Genomic DNA, 14476 nt, shown 5'->3' on the forward strand with positions numbered 1-14476 from the left:
AGGGGGCTGCAGCCTACCTTGGATGCGTCCAGATCCGTGGAGTGCTTCATCACCTTGGGGTCATAGCCATTGTGCCTTAGCTTGATGACAGGATCAAAAAGGTCGGCAAACACCTGTAGAAGGGAAGACACACTTGTTTCCTCTTTAATTGGGTCATCTATTAAGAGGTCATCCCTTTCATTTGCCCCTTCCTCCCTTAAGCGCCAAAGCTGCCGCCCTCCTCTGTCGTTCTCAGTGCTACCACGCAGGAAATGGGGGTGGTGGATTGATGGTTACCAATAATAACAGCAATGACAGGCCACCTCCCTAGTGAGTGATTCTGCCAAGTTTACTGCCATGACACTGAGCAAGAAAGCCTTGTGTTTAAGGATTTGAGGTTTTTCCCCAGCAGTCCTTTCTTTGTAAGATGAAAGCAGCTGCCAGAGCAGAAGTGCCACAGGCGGTTTTGTGGTCAAAGAGATGATCAGGTTCGGGAGTGTGAACATAGTAAATTCACGGAAAACCAGCTGCGCTACAAGAGAAGTGCACAGCAGCGCTCAGGGCAAAGCCAGGACCTCTCACCCTGCGGTCCTTCCCCAGCCCAAACTATCTTGTGCAAAATCTATTTTTTTAAAAAGCAAAAACTTCAGGTATATCCTTTAGGTAAGATAATGTTAAGAAGTCACAACGGAGTGCCTGCTGCCTCTGGGAGCTGTGGGAAGTGGGTGGCCAGGGGTGGGGCAGCACATGGGGTCCCAGGAGCCAGTTCTGGTCTGAGACTCTGGGGGCCCAGAGCAGCGCACAGCTCTGTGTGAATGAACTACCAGTCTTGTTAACCAGCAGGACCCCCTCCCTCCTCTTGATGGCTGTTCTCCCAGGGAACTGCCTTCAGCTCCCTGCCATTTGCCGTGGTGTAGAGGTAGCTCTGTGACGAGGCCTGCATGGTGACTGAGCCGCCCTAGCAGCAGACCGTCCTGTGCTTCTGCCCCAAGGATGAGGACACGGAGATCCTGGGATTCCTCTGAGAGACGTGATGAACTCAGTCATCTAAGCTACAGTGGTTGTGTGATCAGCAATTCCCAAGCTAAAGACACACACCATCCTCCTTCCTCAATAAAGTCTAGCCACAAACACACCATGTCCTAATGTCTTTTTGGTGCATATGTATCACCAATAAATTACAACATTTTGTCTGTACCAATTCATCCCCTTGACAGTCTCAGAGAGCCCTGTCCTGTAACTCATTCCTCCGTGAGGTGGGATACTAGAACCGCAACAAAGGAAGCCTTATCCCTGGGAAGTTGTAGACCTTCTTGTTCCAGAAAGCATTCCAGATGTTCTGCTGAAGCTGGCTTCCCTTTATGAATGCTGGCCCCACAGAGAAGAGAAGGACTCTGGGACCCAGAGCACCACCACCCCCCACTCTGGAATTAGCAGCCAAGTTTTACCTCATAGGACTCCTCATCACCAGCCACCATGCCCACAGTCTTTATGAAGGGGTGGCCAGGGTTGTCCACTCCAGTCTGGATACACTGGTCCAGGGTGTAGCCATTGGGCGTCACCTTGTTGCGGAGCTTGGCGTAGATGGTCGGGGTGAGGCACTCGGCCATGCAGTTGTTGTGCTTTCGCAGATCAGGGTAGTCTGCACTGCACGCGGAGGGGAGAGGCTTTCAGTGAGCGGTGCCTGAGGGAAGCGGCCTGCAAAAGGACTTTGTTTCTGGCCATCCTTCCACCAGGCTCTCTCTGGCCAGTGGGCCTGGGGACATGTGTCTAGGAGTCATGACTTTAAGCCAGATTAAGGGATGCCTGGGTGGCTCAGTCGTTAAGTGTCTGCCTTCGGCTCAGGTCATGATCCCGGGGTCCTGGGATCAAGCCCCACATCGGGCTCCCTGCTCGCAGGAAGCCTGCTTCTCCCTCTCCCAGTCCCCCTGCTTGTGTTCCCTCTCTTGCTGTGTCTCTCTCTGTCAAATAAATAAAAATCTTAAAAAAAAAAAAAAAGTAAGCCAGATTAAAAAAAAGAAAAAACAGTCCCCTGGACAGCCTGAGAAGGAGACCTGGCCCTGCTTAAGGATTCCATGATGCTGGCTGCAGGAGCCCACAGACCATGGCTTACTGGAAAGGGGAGACAGAGTGAAAATTAAATAATAAATGGAAATTCCATGCAGATTTTTTTTTTTTAACCCAGATGTTCTGGTAAAATGCAGTAACCACATTTTGGTCCCTTAGGTCTGTGATGGAGAGACTAGGAACCTGCAGGTGGAGCTACATAGAAATTCCGTTATTTATCTGTCCTCTATCTGTGGTGCAAGTTCCATGAGAGCAGACTGGGTCTGCTTTGCTGAGAGCAGTGGCTGGCTACAGAAACGGGCATTCAGTACATATCTGTTGGAACAGTACACAGAAGGAAATAAAGTGAGGCGCTCTCTTACACCGGGATGTGTCCTGGCTGAAGAACAAGGGATTCAGGACTCCCATGGGCTCCAACACAGGTAATCTCACTTCAGGAATTCCTGAGGTACATGGTAGATGTCGGTAGTTCCCTCAGAGATCTGGATTCCCACAAGAGCCAATGAGTATCTCTGAGAAGAACATCAAGTCTTCCTGGTCTGTCTCCTCCACACCTGCCTCTGCGGAATCTTGTGAAGTCAGCACTGCATGCCAACTCTATGCAGTGTGCGCGGTCTTATCCGTGGTGAGGAGCCAAGGGCTGAGAAATCATGTCCATCTTCATGCCACTTCCCCACTTGCCATCTGCAATGGCCTTTAAAGCTGATACTTAACATCAGTACCACAACATCATTCTCCAGAAAGTGGGACGACAGTGAGTGAAGCATGGGCCTGGAATCAGGGTCCTTGGGTTTGCATTTGGCTGCACTAAGTGTGTGAACTTGGGCACTGCTTCATTTTTCTAAGTCTCCATTTTATCACAAAGGGATGCTAAGATGAATAAAATAGATACTCCATATATAGCGCTTAACACACATCAAAGTGCTCAACCAATGTTCATTATGAGTATGATCACTATTCAGTTAGACCCCAAGCTCTGGGCAGGAATGATAACACTGCACTTTCTTGGATTCACCACAGGTCACTGTGCTTTGTGTCAACAGTGATGGTCAGTTTGACTTAGTCATTCTCAAAAGCAACAAGAAGGACCCTTGCTGACAGTTTCTGGCAGGGGACAGCATATTTGTGGCTGACACCAGGAGTTCTTACCTTGGCGGGAACATGCGGTAGTGCTCCCGGGCCTCGGCGCACACGTTCTGCCGGTTCAGCAGGTACCCAGTGGCTAGAGCACTGGTGCCCATGGTAGCAAGTAACAGGGAAGCATTGCGGCCAGTGAGCAGCTTAGAGAAGGCACTGGACATCCTTCCTCTTGGATGAGTGTCTGAAAGCAGAGACACTGGATTAGACAAGCTCCCGGGGTAGCCCTGAGCCCCAGCACAGCGATCGCCAGGCAAAGAGAAAGAACTGCAAGGAGCCACTGCCTCTCTTTTGGTTTGGTTTTTCTCTTTCTTCCTTTCTCACCCATAACCCTTCACACTGCTTGCGGAAATGTGCGTAGTTGTAGACACTGTGAATGTCCAACTGCCTGAAGTCCATTGCCATTTTCTCCAGTTGAGAATACAGGAAAAATAAACACAGGATTTCCGTTGCTGGCTATGTGACAGACCAGCTGCTCCTTTGGAACCCGCCACTGCACAGTGAGGAGAGCCTGAATAGGACGGGTTCCTGGGCTTGGAAGAAGTAGAGGGAGTCTCTGAGTCCTACCCTCCCACTCCACTCGCTGCAAATGAGCTGGTGGCAGAGCTCAGGGTAACAAGCGAGGAGGTTTGGGTTATCTTGAGGACGGATGTCCATCTGAGCACTAAGGTCAGGATGCCAGCAGTGAGGTGGAGAGCTCCATCTGTGACTCCCCTAGTGAGCTAGGACCCTTGAGAGGGGTTAAAGTGGCCCAAGGTCAGCAGACCCCAAATCCCTGGCTCCCAGCAGAAGCAGAAACAAATCCTCTCTAAGGAAAGTACACTCAGTTTAGGCTCTGGTTTCCTACAGATGAAGATCAAGTAACAAGTTCTCAAAGATCAGCAAGCACACAAGGAGGAATGGGGAGTCAACAGAGTCAAACTATCTTTTAAAAATGAGAATGAAAATAAAGAGATCATTAACAAAGGAACCACTAAAATATATACTTTAGGAAGAAACAGACATTAGAAGGACAGCCTGAGATGCCGATAAAATGTAGAAGACATATGTAAGTATTTGTTTAGATGTATTCAATATCAACAAAGAATGAAAATCAGGATAAGGACCTGCCCAGACAGATACCCTGCTGTGTCTGCTATTGCCCAGAGATCCGAAGGACCAGTTAATCCACAGCATCACCCAGCAGGGAGCTATCTAATGTGGGTTGTTGAGTGCAGAACAATAGAACAGATCACTGTAAGTACTCTCTCTTATGTTCATCTCTGTGATGCTCAAATACAGGGAGTGTGGAATTTTTTCCCTAATATTTAGAAGGTTCCAAGGACTGCTACAAGATCCTTCAAGCTTAGCCCCTGCAAAGAACCCACTGATATGTATGGCTGTGGCTGAAAACCTGGGCCACCCAGTGGAAGATAAGCTTTTAATAAGGTGAGTTCGGCATAGCCTTACACACAATTCTAAGAGCAGCCTTTTGAGGTTCACTTTCTTCCTTGATTGTATTTTGGGAACTGGGATCAGTCTATGAACTTTATGCTTCCAGAATCTCCATCTAAAAGTCTCTATTTAACATCTGTGTGGGCAATACTAAGGAGAAACTTGAATATCTCAACCAAAAGCACCAGAGTCCTTGAAAAAATTTAGGATGTTATTTTTCTGCACTAGCCCAGGAAATCAGATTATCAGAGAGCCTTTCTTCTGTGCTAATGTCTAAAAACAATTCCCTGAGTCCTAAAGACAACAGAAATTAGTAATCCTCAGACAAGATAAATGGGCTATTTCCTAAAGTTGTCCTAGGGACTTGGACTGGCCCAACAGTAATCTCATCACACGACTTCAGGCTGTTGTTGGTCTCCTTCCAAGAGTAGGTGAGGGCTCCTCAGAGAACTGTCCCAATACTTGCTGGCCCTTGCGTGTGGCAGGCAGCACTAATGTACATCTTTCCGTTCCGTTTTAGCTGCGTCCACACCCTCCAGCCGCCTTCCTGAGTGGAAAGATAATGCTGTCATCTGAGGTTTATCAGAGAACTCATCAAAGTAGAAGGAAGCTTTGTCTAAATTCTTTCCAGGAAATATAAGGGCCAAAAAATAAGCTAGGACAGTTCGGACTAAGAAGTCCATTTATTTCTGAGCTTGACTCAAATGTCTTAATCTTTATTTTTCTTTCCTTACTTTGCTTGGACACTGGTATGTGTTCACATCAGAGTCTGTTTGAGAAGACCAGTCTTAGGCAGAGTCAGGAGCAAGAGGAGGGAATGGCGTCATGGGCACCCCACTGACAACTGGTGGTTTCAAAGGTCTTCTTCCATGTGAGAGTGATGTGTAGGTGGGTGTCTAACTCAAATTAATCATGTTTGAAATGTCATATCTATATCTTGTTTCTGGAAATACTACTAATTTATATCCAAGAGTTCCAACATTGTCCTCTTGTCCGAGCCATGACATAGGATTCCTGCCAATAATCCTGTGGAGGCTTTGGTGGAAGCAACCTAAGCCATCCTGGAGCTGAAAATCTTTAGTGCTCTTGCTTGCATTCCTTGTAGAGAATTGCCACAGACCCAGAGTTTTGGTGAAGTGAAGATTTCCTGCTTCCTTGACTCTATGTTGCTCTCTTTTCAGGACACATAGCAGCACTGAATTTCACTGTTGAGATGCCAATCGAAAAACTTGAGAGTGAGACTGAGCTAAGGGTCTCATCAAACAGCCTAGGGACCCTGGGAGCAGCTGCTCCCCAAAGACCCAGAGCCACGCTTGCAATAAAACCGTTTTTCCTCGTGACTAAATGAAATCTCTGTTGTGTTAAAAGTTAGTCTTTGAAAAGCTTCACAGGCTTTGTCTTACAGACTCTGTTACCTGGGAGGTCCCAAATATTACCATAAGCCCCCCTATCTGCAGCTGAAGCCCCTGCTTCCAAGAGGCTGGATTTGTTATTTGCACAGATGGTAAGATGGTAGGTAACCTGTGACATAAATCAGTCAAGCTGGGAAAAGGTATATAAGAGATAACCCATGTCCACCAAAGTGGTCAGGATTGGGCTTTGCCTAGTCTCCAAACATGGTGGTTCTGTAAGTCAGTCTATCTTGTGAAACCACCAGGACCAAAGTTTGAAGCATAGAGCAATCTGAAGCTTCCTTGCACAGCTTTTTAATTTTTTTGATTCTCTCCATGCCCCAAGCATTGGCATAACCTATTGAACTGTTCTGTAAGGAGATGGGTGGAGAGAGGAGACGAGGGGCCGGAGCAGCTGGGGTGCTTCTCCAGGGACAAAGGCCTCCGCATCCAGACACCCTTAGGAGGGGGAGAGGGCTCCACTTTAAGGCTTTGGCTTTTGCTGTTCTTTTTGCCTGACAGCCTGCTTGAAATTAGGCATCATTCCCAGTTTCTCTGAATAATACCCTGTTTTGTTCCCTTCTTGGCACTCGTCCCCACCTCTCGTTATTTTATCTGCTTTGTTTACTGACCATCTCCCCCAAATAAATGATAGGCCCCCAAAGGAAGGAACTTGGTTTCTTTTGCTCACTGTTGTATCACCATTGCCTAGCACAGCACCGGGCACTCGGCAGGCTCTCAGTAGCGTTATTTAACAGATACATTCTGGATCCTTCTTGCTGGGGTAGGAAGCCGCTCTGAGGCTTGCCAGGATCCACAGGAGAATGCTCGTGTCAACTGAGTGGGCACAGTGGGGGATGTGAGGCCGGAGAACTGGGCCAGTCAGAGGACGAGTGGACGGGCCAAGAGCACAGGCAACGGAGAAGTTTGGAAGCCAGCTTCCCTCAGCCTTAGGACACCCAGTGGCCAGTGTCCTGGGAGGAGGATCCAGACTTCTTTGGGGGGAAAGAGGCAAATGTCAGCTAAATAAACTCGTTGGGAACCTCATGAAAGCTCACACAGCACATGTACACACACATTCAGGGACTGTCATGGGGCCCAGAACACCCTGGACACACTGCACCAGCCTGACTTTCAGGATGAGAGCTCTTGAGCTCCGTACTGAGCTCTCTGATATATCTGTTATTATATATACTATATATCTAACATATTCTAATACAGATATATAAAATATATACTCTATAAAACAGATGTATTTTAAAATACCAAAACAGAGAGGGAGGCAAACCATAAGAGAGTTAATCATAGAAAACAAACTGAGGGTTGCTGGAGGCGGATAAGGGTGGGGGCATGGGGTAACTGGGTGATGGACATTAAGGAGGGCACGTGATATAACGAGCACTGGGTGTTATATGACTGATGAATCACTTAATTCTACCCCTGAAACGAATAATATACTATACGTTAACTAAATTGAATTTAAATAAAAAAATTTTAAATAAGTAAAAATCAGTTTACTTCGTGTGCTTTTGTGCTATTTACTATAAACCATACTCATTTGTTTTGGTGAAATTATTACTGTTTGCTTAAGTATTGCTTCTTACCACCCCTCCAGTTTGGACTTTACTGTCCATCTTTCTTGTGACTGAACCAGAGCCTGGTGCCTCAGTCTGCCGGAAACTTCTCTGTGCCCCGCCTAGCCCAAGGTGACTGCTTGCTCTCTACGTTTCCACAGCACTCCTGGGCTGCTCATTCATTTCCACGTATGCTGCACAGGTGTTTGACACCTGCTGGTGAAGTCAACTGTCCTGTAGTTCTTGTCATGTTAAGGAACTGCCCACTATGCGCTGTCTTCCCAGCCGATGGCTAAAATCTTCAAGTACAGGAACCTACCTACCTGTCACAGATCCTTGCACATGGTAGCCCATCAATAAACATTTCTTCTCTGACCTACTTTTGAGCCATGCTGTGCCTGATTTCCAGAAGAAGGAAATCTTACAGCCTCCTGCTTATCTCCTTTCAGATAATCCACGTAGGTCTAAGGGAGTGGGCCCTTTTCCTTGGGCTATCTCCCAAGGCACCTTTACCCTTCTTGCCTGGCTCCTTTGCCCCCAAGTACTTCTCACTTTTAATTTGCTATAAAGCCTCAGGCCCAGTATCTAAGCCAGCTTAGACTCAAGTTTCGACCCAGGAAGCTAGCTTACAAAATTAAGAAAAAAAAAAAACAAAACTACTTACATTAAACACATCCCATCCCCTTCACCTATTGATTTTGAAATCCTATCATAAAAGCAACCAAGCGAGGCTGGTAGGCTGGATTTCAGCATTTCCCTGCTCTGGTTCCTGGTCTCTACAAGCCGCCCAAGAGCAGAGCAGCCCAATGCGGGCTCCTCATCTTCAACCATAACAGACCGGCCCCGTGGGAGCCCACTCAGCCCGAGCCCAGCTGTTTCCCAGGGAGGTCCGGGAGAGGGTGTCCCCCAGGAAACAGTCAAAGCCTCCCGGCAAAGCCTGATGCCTCGTGTGTGTGGCCTTCCTTCCATCAGGACTCCTCTGACTGTGTAGGCAGGCGGGGAAGGAAGGGGCAGCTGAAGAGCCAGTGCTGGGTATTGGGGAAATTTAACTAAAATCTGTCATCCAGAAATGCCTCTCCACAAAACACAGGAAAGAATTTTATTACTAAGCATTAAGCCAGGCTGTGATGCTCCTCACAGGCAGTCCACTAAAGAAATTGCCAAAACAGAACAAAATCTCACCCTTTTAGAGAACCATGCTGATAGAACCCGTTACCTACGTGTTCTCGAGGTAACTCAAGTAAGAAGCCATGACAGCACTATTTGTCACACAGAGCTTACCCTAAGTTCACCTGAAATTGGGGTGGCCATTTGTGTTAGCTAATTGCCTTTAGCCAAAGGAAAAATAAGCTTCTCCTGTCTCTTTGACAGCAGGTAGTTTTACTTAAAACTTGGAGGCTGGCACCGAAGTTGAACCACTAGCATCCCCCTGAGACTGGGAGGTAGAGGCCTATCTTCCTTGATGTATACATTTCAAAGAGATGGCTCCCAGGCCCTTGAGAAAAACATTTCTAGGTTGTAAAACTGCCTGGAGGCTTACTTCCTCTTAAAGAGATTTATATACATCTCAAAGGGACAGAGAAAGAATTTACAAGTTTTCCAAAGGAAATGCTCCAAGAAAAGGGGAGTGGCTCTTTCCCTTTTTTCACTAGGGAGCGATAACTTGGTTTCCTCCCCTTCCTACACATGGGGGAGCACTGGTCAGGACCTCAGCAGGGCTCCGGCAAGGGTGGACATCCCTCAGCACTGATCCCATACTTCGAAGAGACAAGATCCAAAGACCATAGGATGAGGTCACAATTTTTTTTGGTTCTCAAGCTCACTGGCCTGCACATGAAGGTTTGTAATAAATGCTGGGTAAGAGAGAGAATGAACATAGAGACCCCGAGTTAGAAGGGACATGAGCAGTCATTGAGCTCAGCCTAAATGCAGGCACCCCTTTTCCCTTCAGCCCTCCTTAAACCCCAGCAGAGCTGGGCATCTTACCACTTCCTAAAGCAACCCATTTCACTGTTAGATAACTGTAGTTATTAAAATTTTTTTCCACATCTTAATAAGGGAGGAAAATCAAAATTAGAATTTTCAAAGCCAGGTACTTTCCCCACAATAACCCCAAGGAGCAGCTATCTTGCCCCCTGTCACAGAGGAGGGAACTCAAAAACAGAGAGGTTAACTAAAAGCCCAAGGTAACACACATAAAGGAAAAGCACGTATGAGTTTCAGTAGGCACTCATTTAAATGAAGATCCTGTTTTTACTTATGAGATTTAATAATAAAGAGTATTACAGTATGTTGGGATGGAGCCAACCCCCTTGTCTCCCAAGGAATACAGCAGCCAGCCAGTTCTAGCTGCCTTGGTCCCGCACAGTTTCTCAGGGATACTGAATGGTTTCTCTCCATCAGGGTCTCCACAGGGGGCTCCGGGCCAAATTGCCAACCAGCACACAGGCATTGTTCTGGCTCCCCCTGAGGGGAAGCAACACCCAGAGGGTGAACCCTCAGGGCTTCCTCCACCCTCTAGGAATACCACTGACCAAGGACTTCCCGAAGTAGTCAGATGGTGTGGGTCAAAGTCACTGTGAATGACACTGACATGCTTCAGGTGGAGAGAAGTCACAGTGGGCAGTGACGAAGGGAGAGGGAAGAAGACAGGACAATGAGGTGGTGAAGATAGGTATCTTTTTATTTATTTGTTTGATAAATATTTAAGTGCTTATTATGGGGCAGCTTTTACAGCGCTCACAGACTGAGGGGAAGACTCCTGTGTAGCACTCGTGATGTGCTGGGCTTTGTGGTTATTACCCCCACTTAATCCTCACAACAGACCCATGAGGTTGATGCTCTTATTATCCCCATTTCACAGACATGCAAATGGAGGTAAAGAAAGGTAACTTGTAACTTGCCCCAAACCACAAAGTTCGTGAGTGGCAATGCTGGAATTCAAGGCCAGCAGTCTGTTCTCCCAGGCCATGGTCGGAACCGGTGCAGATCATGGGATAGGTGTTCTGCCGTGGAAGCCAGCGCCCCAGGGAGCCCCTGGGAGGGCATGGTCTGGTTTGAGACCACACCACGCAGCCACACTGGGCTTGTCTGGTTTTGATCAGACATATTGCTTGCCCCCACCTGCCCTGTGACTAGTACCAGATCACAAACGACCAAGGATTGGAGCAGAAACAATGACTAAACACCACATACCCACGCCCATAAACAGATGGCTGTGGGTGACTGCATGCATGCGTCCTTCTGGCCAGCTGCTTTGCAGCCATCTTCCGGGTGGGAGAGTAGCCACTGCCCTCAGCCTACACCAGATTTAATCTACCTGTGAATGCTGCAGAAAGGAAGGGAGGAATGAAGGCTAATTATACCCCTGTTCCATGCCTAGGGCCAAAATCTTCAGGATGAGGACATGGCATCCTGGGCCACAGTCACTGATCTAAATTTGGCTTTGGAGGAACTCTATGGAAAGCAATTGTCCTGAAATTTAGAGTTGAATTAAACTGGGGCTGAATCTGCCTAGGATTTGTGGTGGCTGACTCTCCCCAAAGGCCCAAGGAAAACCCATGATTTGGGCACAACCCTGACTGATTCTAGATTCCAGAACACTTGCAGCTTCCAGGGACAGACCTGAATGAGGCCAAGGACAACCACTCAGTGAGTGGCCTGTGCAAAGTGTGAACGCAGCCTCCCCAGTGGAGATCACATTGCAGCCTGAGAGCTTGCCTTGAATCTCATTTATTCATCCATCCATTTGTCTAACTGCCTGGCTGTCTATCCATCCATTCAACAACATTAGAGAATCAATCCCTGTGTCAGATTCTGGGGCTGCCCTCCAGAAGCTTATGGTCTGGAATGAGAGAGAAATCATTGTAAAAACAGATCATTATAATCAAAAGTGACATGAGCAAAGAGAATTAGCAGGGGAGAAGACCCAAGTCTACCTGATATATCAAGATTTTTCTAGAGAAGGTGAAAAATTGAGAGTAAGCATTTAGAATGCTTATGGCACTTTGATAGAGAAATTTTAATTAAGAAAATTTAAGCTGGCATTTTCTATGCCTGTATTTTATTTTTCTAGTAATTGTACCTTATTATGTTTTACAAATGTATTGGTCTGCTGTGGCTTAGAAATTAATGACAGCTTTTGCTACAGACAATTTGAGAAGTGCTGCTCAGTTTCCTTACCTCTACAATGGGGCTAATCATGGGACCTACTCACAGAGGTTTTGTGAGGATTAAATGAGCCCTCAGCACAAATATTGACATATAGGGAACAGGCAGTAAGTGTCAGAAGTTCTTGTGGCTAATGTTACTAAATTGGTAAATTGGTGAGAAAGGGAGAAGGGTCTAGAGGCAGGGAAATCAGGTGCTGGTGTCCTGGAATAAACTAGGCAGGAGATGTTCCGGGCTTCAGCCATGGTGGTGGGAAGGCTTCATGGAGATAGATGGAAGAAGTTCCAAGATACTTAGTGGGTGGGCTCAGGGGCTTTTGTGACCAGTCAGATGCGGGCATGAGAGTCATGAAGCAGTCTTGGAAGACTCCCAGGTTTCTGACTGGAGGATTTCACTTGACTAGGAATCCTGGCTGGGGAGCAGGTTTGGGGTATAGGCAAGGGCAGGATGATCAGGTTGAACTGGAGGTACCTGGGAGGTATTCCAGAGGGAATGACTTCTTTTCTTTTTTTCTTTTCTTTCCTTTCCTTTTCTTTTTTATTCTTTTCTTTTCTTTCCTTCCTTCCTCCCTCTCTCTCTCTCTTTCTCTCTCTCTCTTTCTTTCTTGTAAGCTCTACACCAAACACTGGGCTTGAACTCACAACCCCGAAATCAAAAGTCACATGCTCTACTGACTGAGCCAGCCAGGTGTCCCTGGACGTCCTGTCTTTTAATATGATTGAGGCATCATGAGAGAGGTCTAGACTGGAAAGGATGGAAATTGTCCAACCATCCACCTGTGCCTAAATCCTCTCACTGGGCTTTCCTGGGGGCTCACCCAGGCCCTCCTTGGACACCAGCAGTGACAGGGAACTAGCAGCCATGAACAGACACAGGAGTAGCATCAGGATCAGAGGCTCTGAAGCCGGAAAGCCTGCATTTGAATCCAGTTCTGCCACTTACAATTCTCTATTGTCCTGAGGAAGTTACTTGGCTTTCCAAGTCTTCGTTTTCTCAAATATAAAATGAAAATAATAATAAAGATGGAAAAGGAGTACAGAGACAATCCCTCTACCTGCTGCCACAGTGTTTGAGGACATTCTCCCTTCACCTCAGCAAACAGCCCAGCTTTTTCCAAGGGAAGTGGTCTGCGGGCTTCCTCACTCCTCATGACTGACAGAGTTATCAGTTGAATACACTGCAAACACCCGCCAGTGGCGTGGAAAGGCCCGAGGGGTGATTACAGAGCCTGCCTGGAGCCCCACAGGGTTCTTCCCAGGGATGCTTTTGTCTGACACCCTCTGTCCTGCCCCTCAGTCCGGCCATTTCCTGGGTCAGGCTGTCTTCTAGGGCCTTCCTAGGCTTGCTCAGCCAGGACAGACCCTTGTCCCTAGGCTCCCCTGTCTCGTGAGGATGCCTGGTCCTCCGGGGAGGTACATCCCTGGCAGGCCAGGCCTGTTCCTGCCCTCCAGACTGCAACACTTCTGTGCCTATGGCTTCCTCCCAGGAGCCCTCATGTCCATCAGCCCGCATAGCTTCTCCTTCTAGGCCCCATCCGCAGGGACTTCTCAGGCCTGCTGCTTGCCCAAGGCACCCCCGAGCTGGAGAGCAAGAGCTTTTGTGCAGGACAATTACACTTAGCTGCTCCCAGTCAGAAATTCTGCTCCTGTGGAGATCATTAAATAAAGGCCCATGCTACACAGACGGTGCACAGATACATGAAAAGATGCTCACTAGTCACCACGGAAACGCTAATCAAAACCACAATGAGATGTCACCTTACACCTATCAGAGTGGCTAGAATCAAAAAGACAAGAAATAACAGGTATTGGCAAATATGGAGAAAAAGGAACCCTTTGCACCCTTGTTGGTGGGAATGCAAATTGGTGCAGCCACTGTGGAAGACTGGATGGGGGTTCCTCAAAACTGAAAACAGAAATACCACAGGATCCAGTAATTTCACTACCGGGTATTTACCCAAAGAAAACGAACACTAATTCCAAAAGAAATATATGTACTTCTATGTTTATTGCAACATTATTTACAACAGCCCAGAATATGGAAGCAACCCAAGTGCCCATCAATAGATGAATGGATAAAGAAGAGTGGTATGTCTACACACACATGCACACATACACAGGAATATTACTCAGCCATAAAAAAGAAGGAGATCTTGCCATTTGCAACAACATGGATGGACCTACAGGGTATAATGTTAAGTGAAATAAGTCAAACAGAGGAAGAAAACTACCACATGATTTCACTATTTAAGAGATAAAACAACTGAACAAAGAAAAAAGAGAGAAGCAAAAACAGACTCAAATACAGAGAACAAACTGGTAGGTGCCAGAGGGGAGATGGGTGGGGGATGAAGAGGTACATAATTTCAGTTTTGAAATGAGTTACAGAGATGAGAAGTAGAGCATAGGGAATATAGTCAGTGAGACGGAAAACACTGCCGACAGATGGCGCCTGCACTTACTGCGGTGAGCACTGCGTTACGTACAGAATTGTTCAATCATGATGTTGTATGCCTGAAACTAAGATAACACTGTATGTTAGTTATACTTCAATAAAGAAAGAAAATCAAGAGAAGTATTTGTGAGGATGTGGATAAAAAGGGAACCTCTGTGCACTGTGGGTGGGAATGTAAAACAGTGGGGAGATAACTCAAAAATTAAAACGTAGAACTACCATATGATCCAGCATTGCCACTTCTGGTTATACGTTCAAAGGAAATGGAAT

General features: G+C 47.0%; 1 protein-coding gene across 3 annotated transcripts in view; it reads right to left on the minus strand.

The window, feature by feature from the left end:
- Positions 1–14476, minus strand: part of CKMT2 (creatine kinase, mitochondrial 2) — a 31075-nt gene that overhangs the window by 11210 nt on the left and 5389 nt on the right. Inside the window, exons 2-5 of one of the 3 annotated variants that reach the window (XM_078067108.1) lie at positions 14214–14271; positions 3196–3367; positions 1428–1626; positions 18–113 (exon numbers count right to left, since the gene is read on the minus strand). In XM_078067108.1, the coding sequence (XP_077923234.1) occupies positions 18–113; positions 1428–1626; positions 3196–3347 (447 nt within the window). In that variant the 5' untranslated portion in view covers positions 3348–3367; positions 14214–14271. Of the gene's footprint in view, positions 1–17; positions 114–1427; positions 1627–3195; positions 3368–14213; positions 14272–14476 lie in introns of those variants that run through there. The other 2 variants (XM_036067194.2, XM_078067109.1) reach the window with 2 other exon arrangements.

The sequence above is a fragment of the Halichoerus grypus genome, chromosome 2 (genome assembly GCF_964656455.1).
Source record: "Halichoerus grypus chromosome 2, mHalGry1.hap1.1, whole genome shotgun sequence".
NCBI classification, from domain to species: domain Eukaryota; kingdom Metazoa; phylum Chordata; class Mammalia; order Carnivora; family Phocidae; genus Halichoerus; species Halichoerus grypus.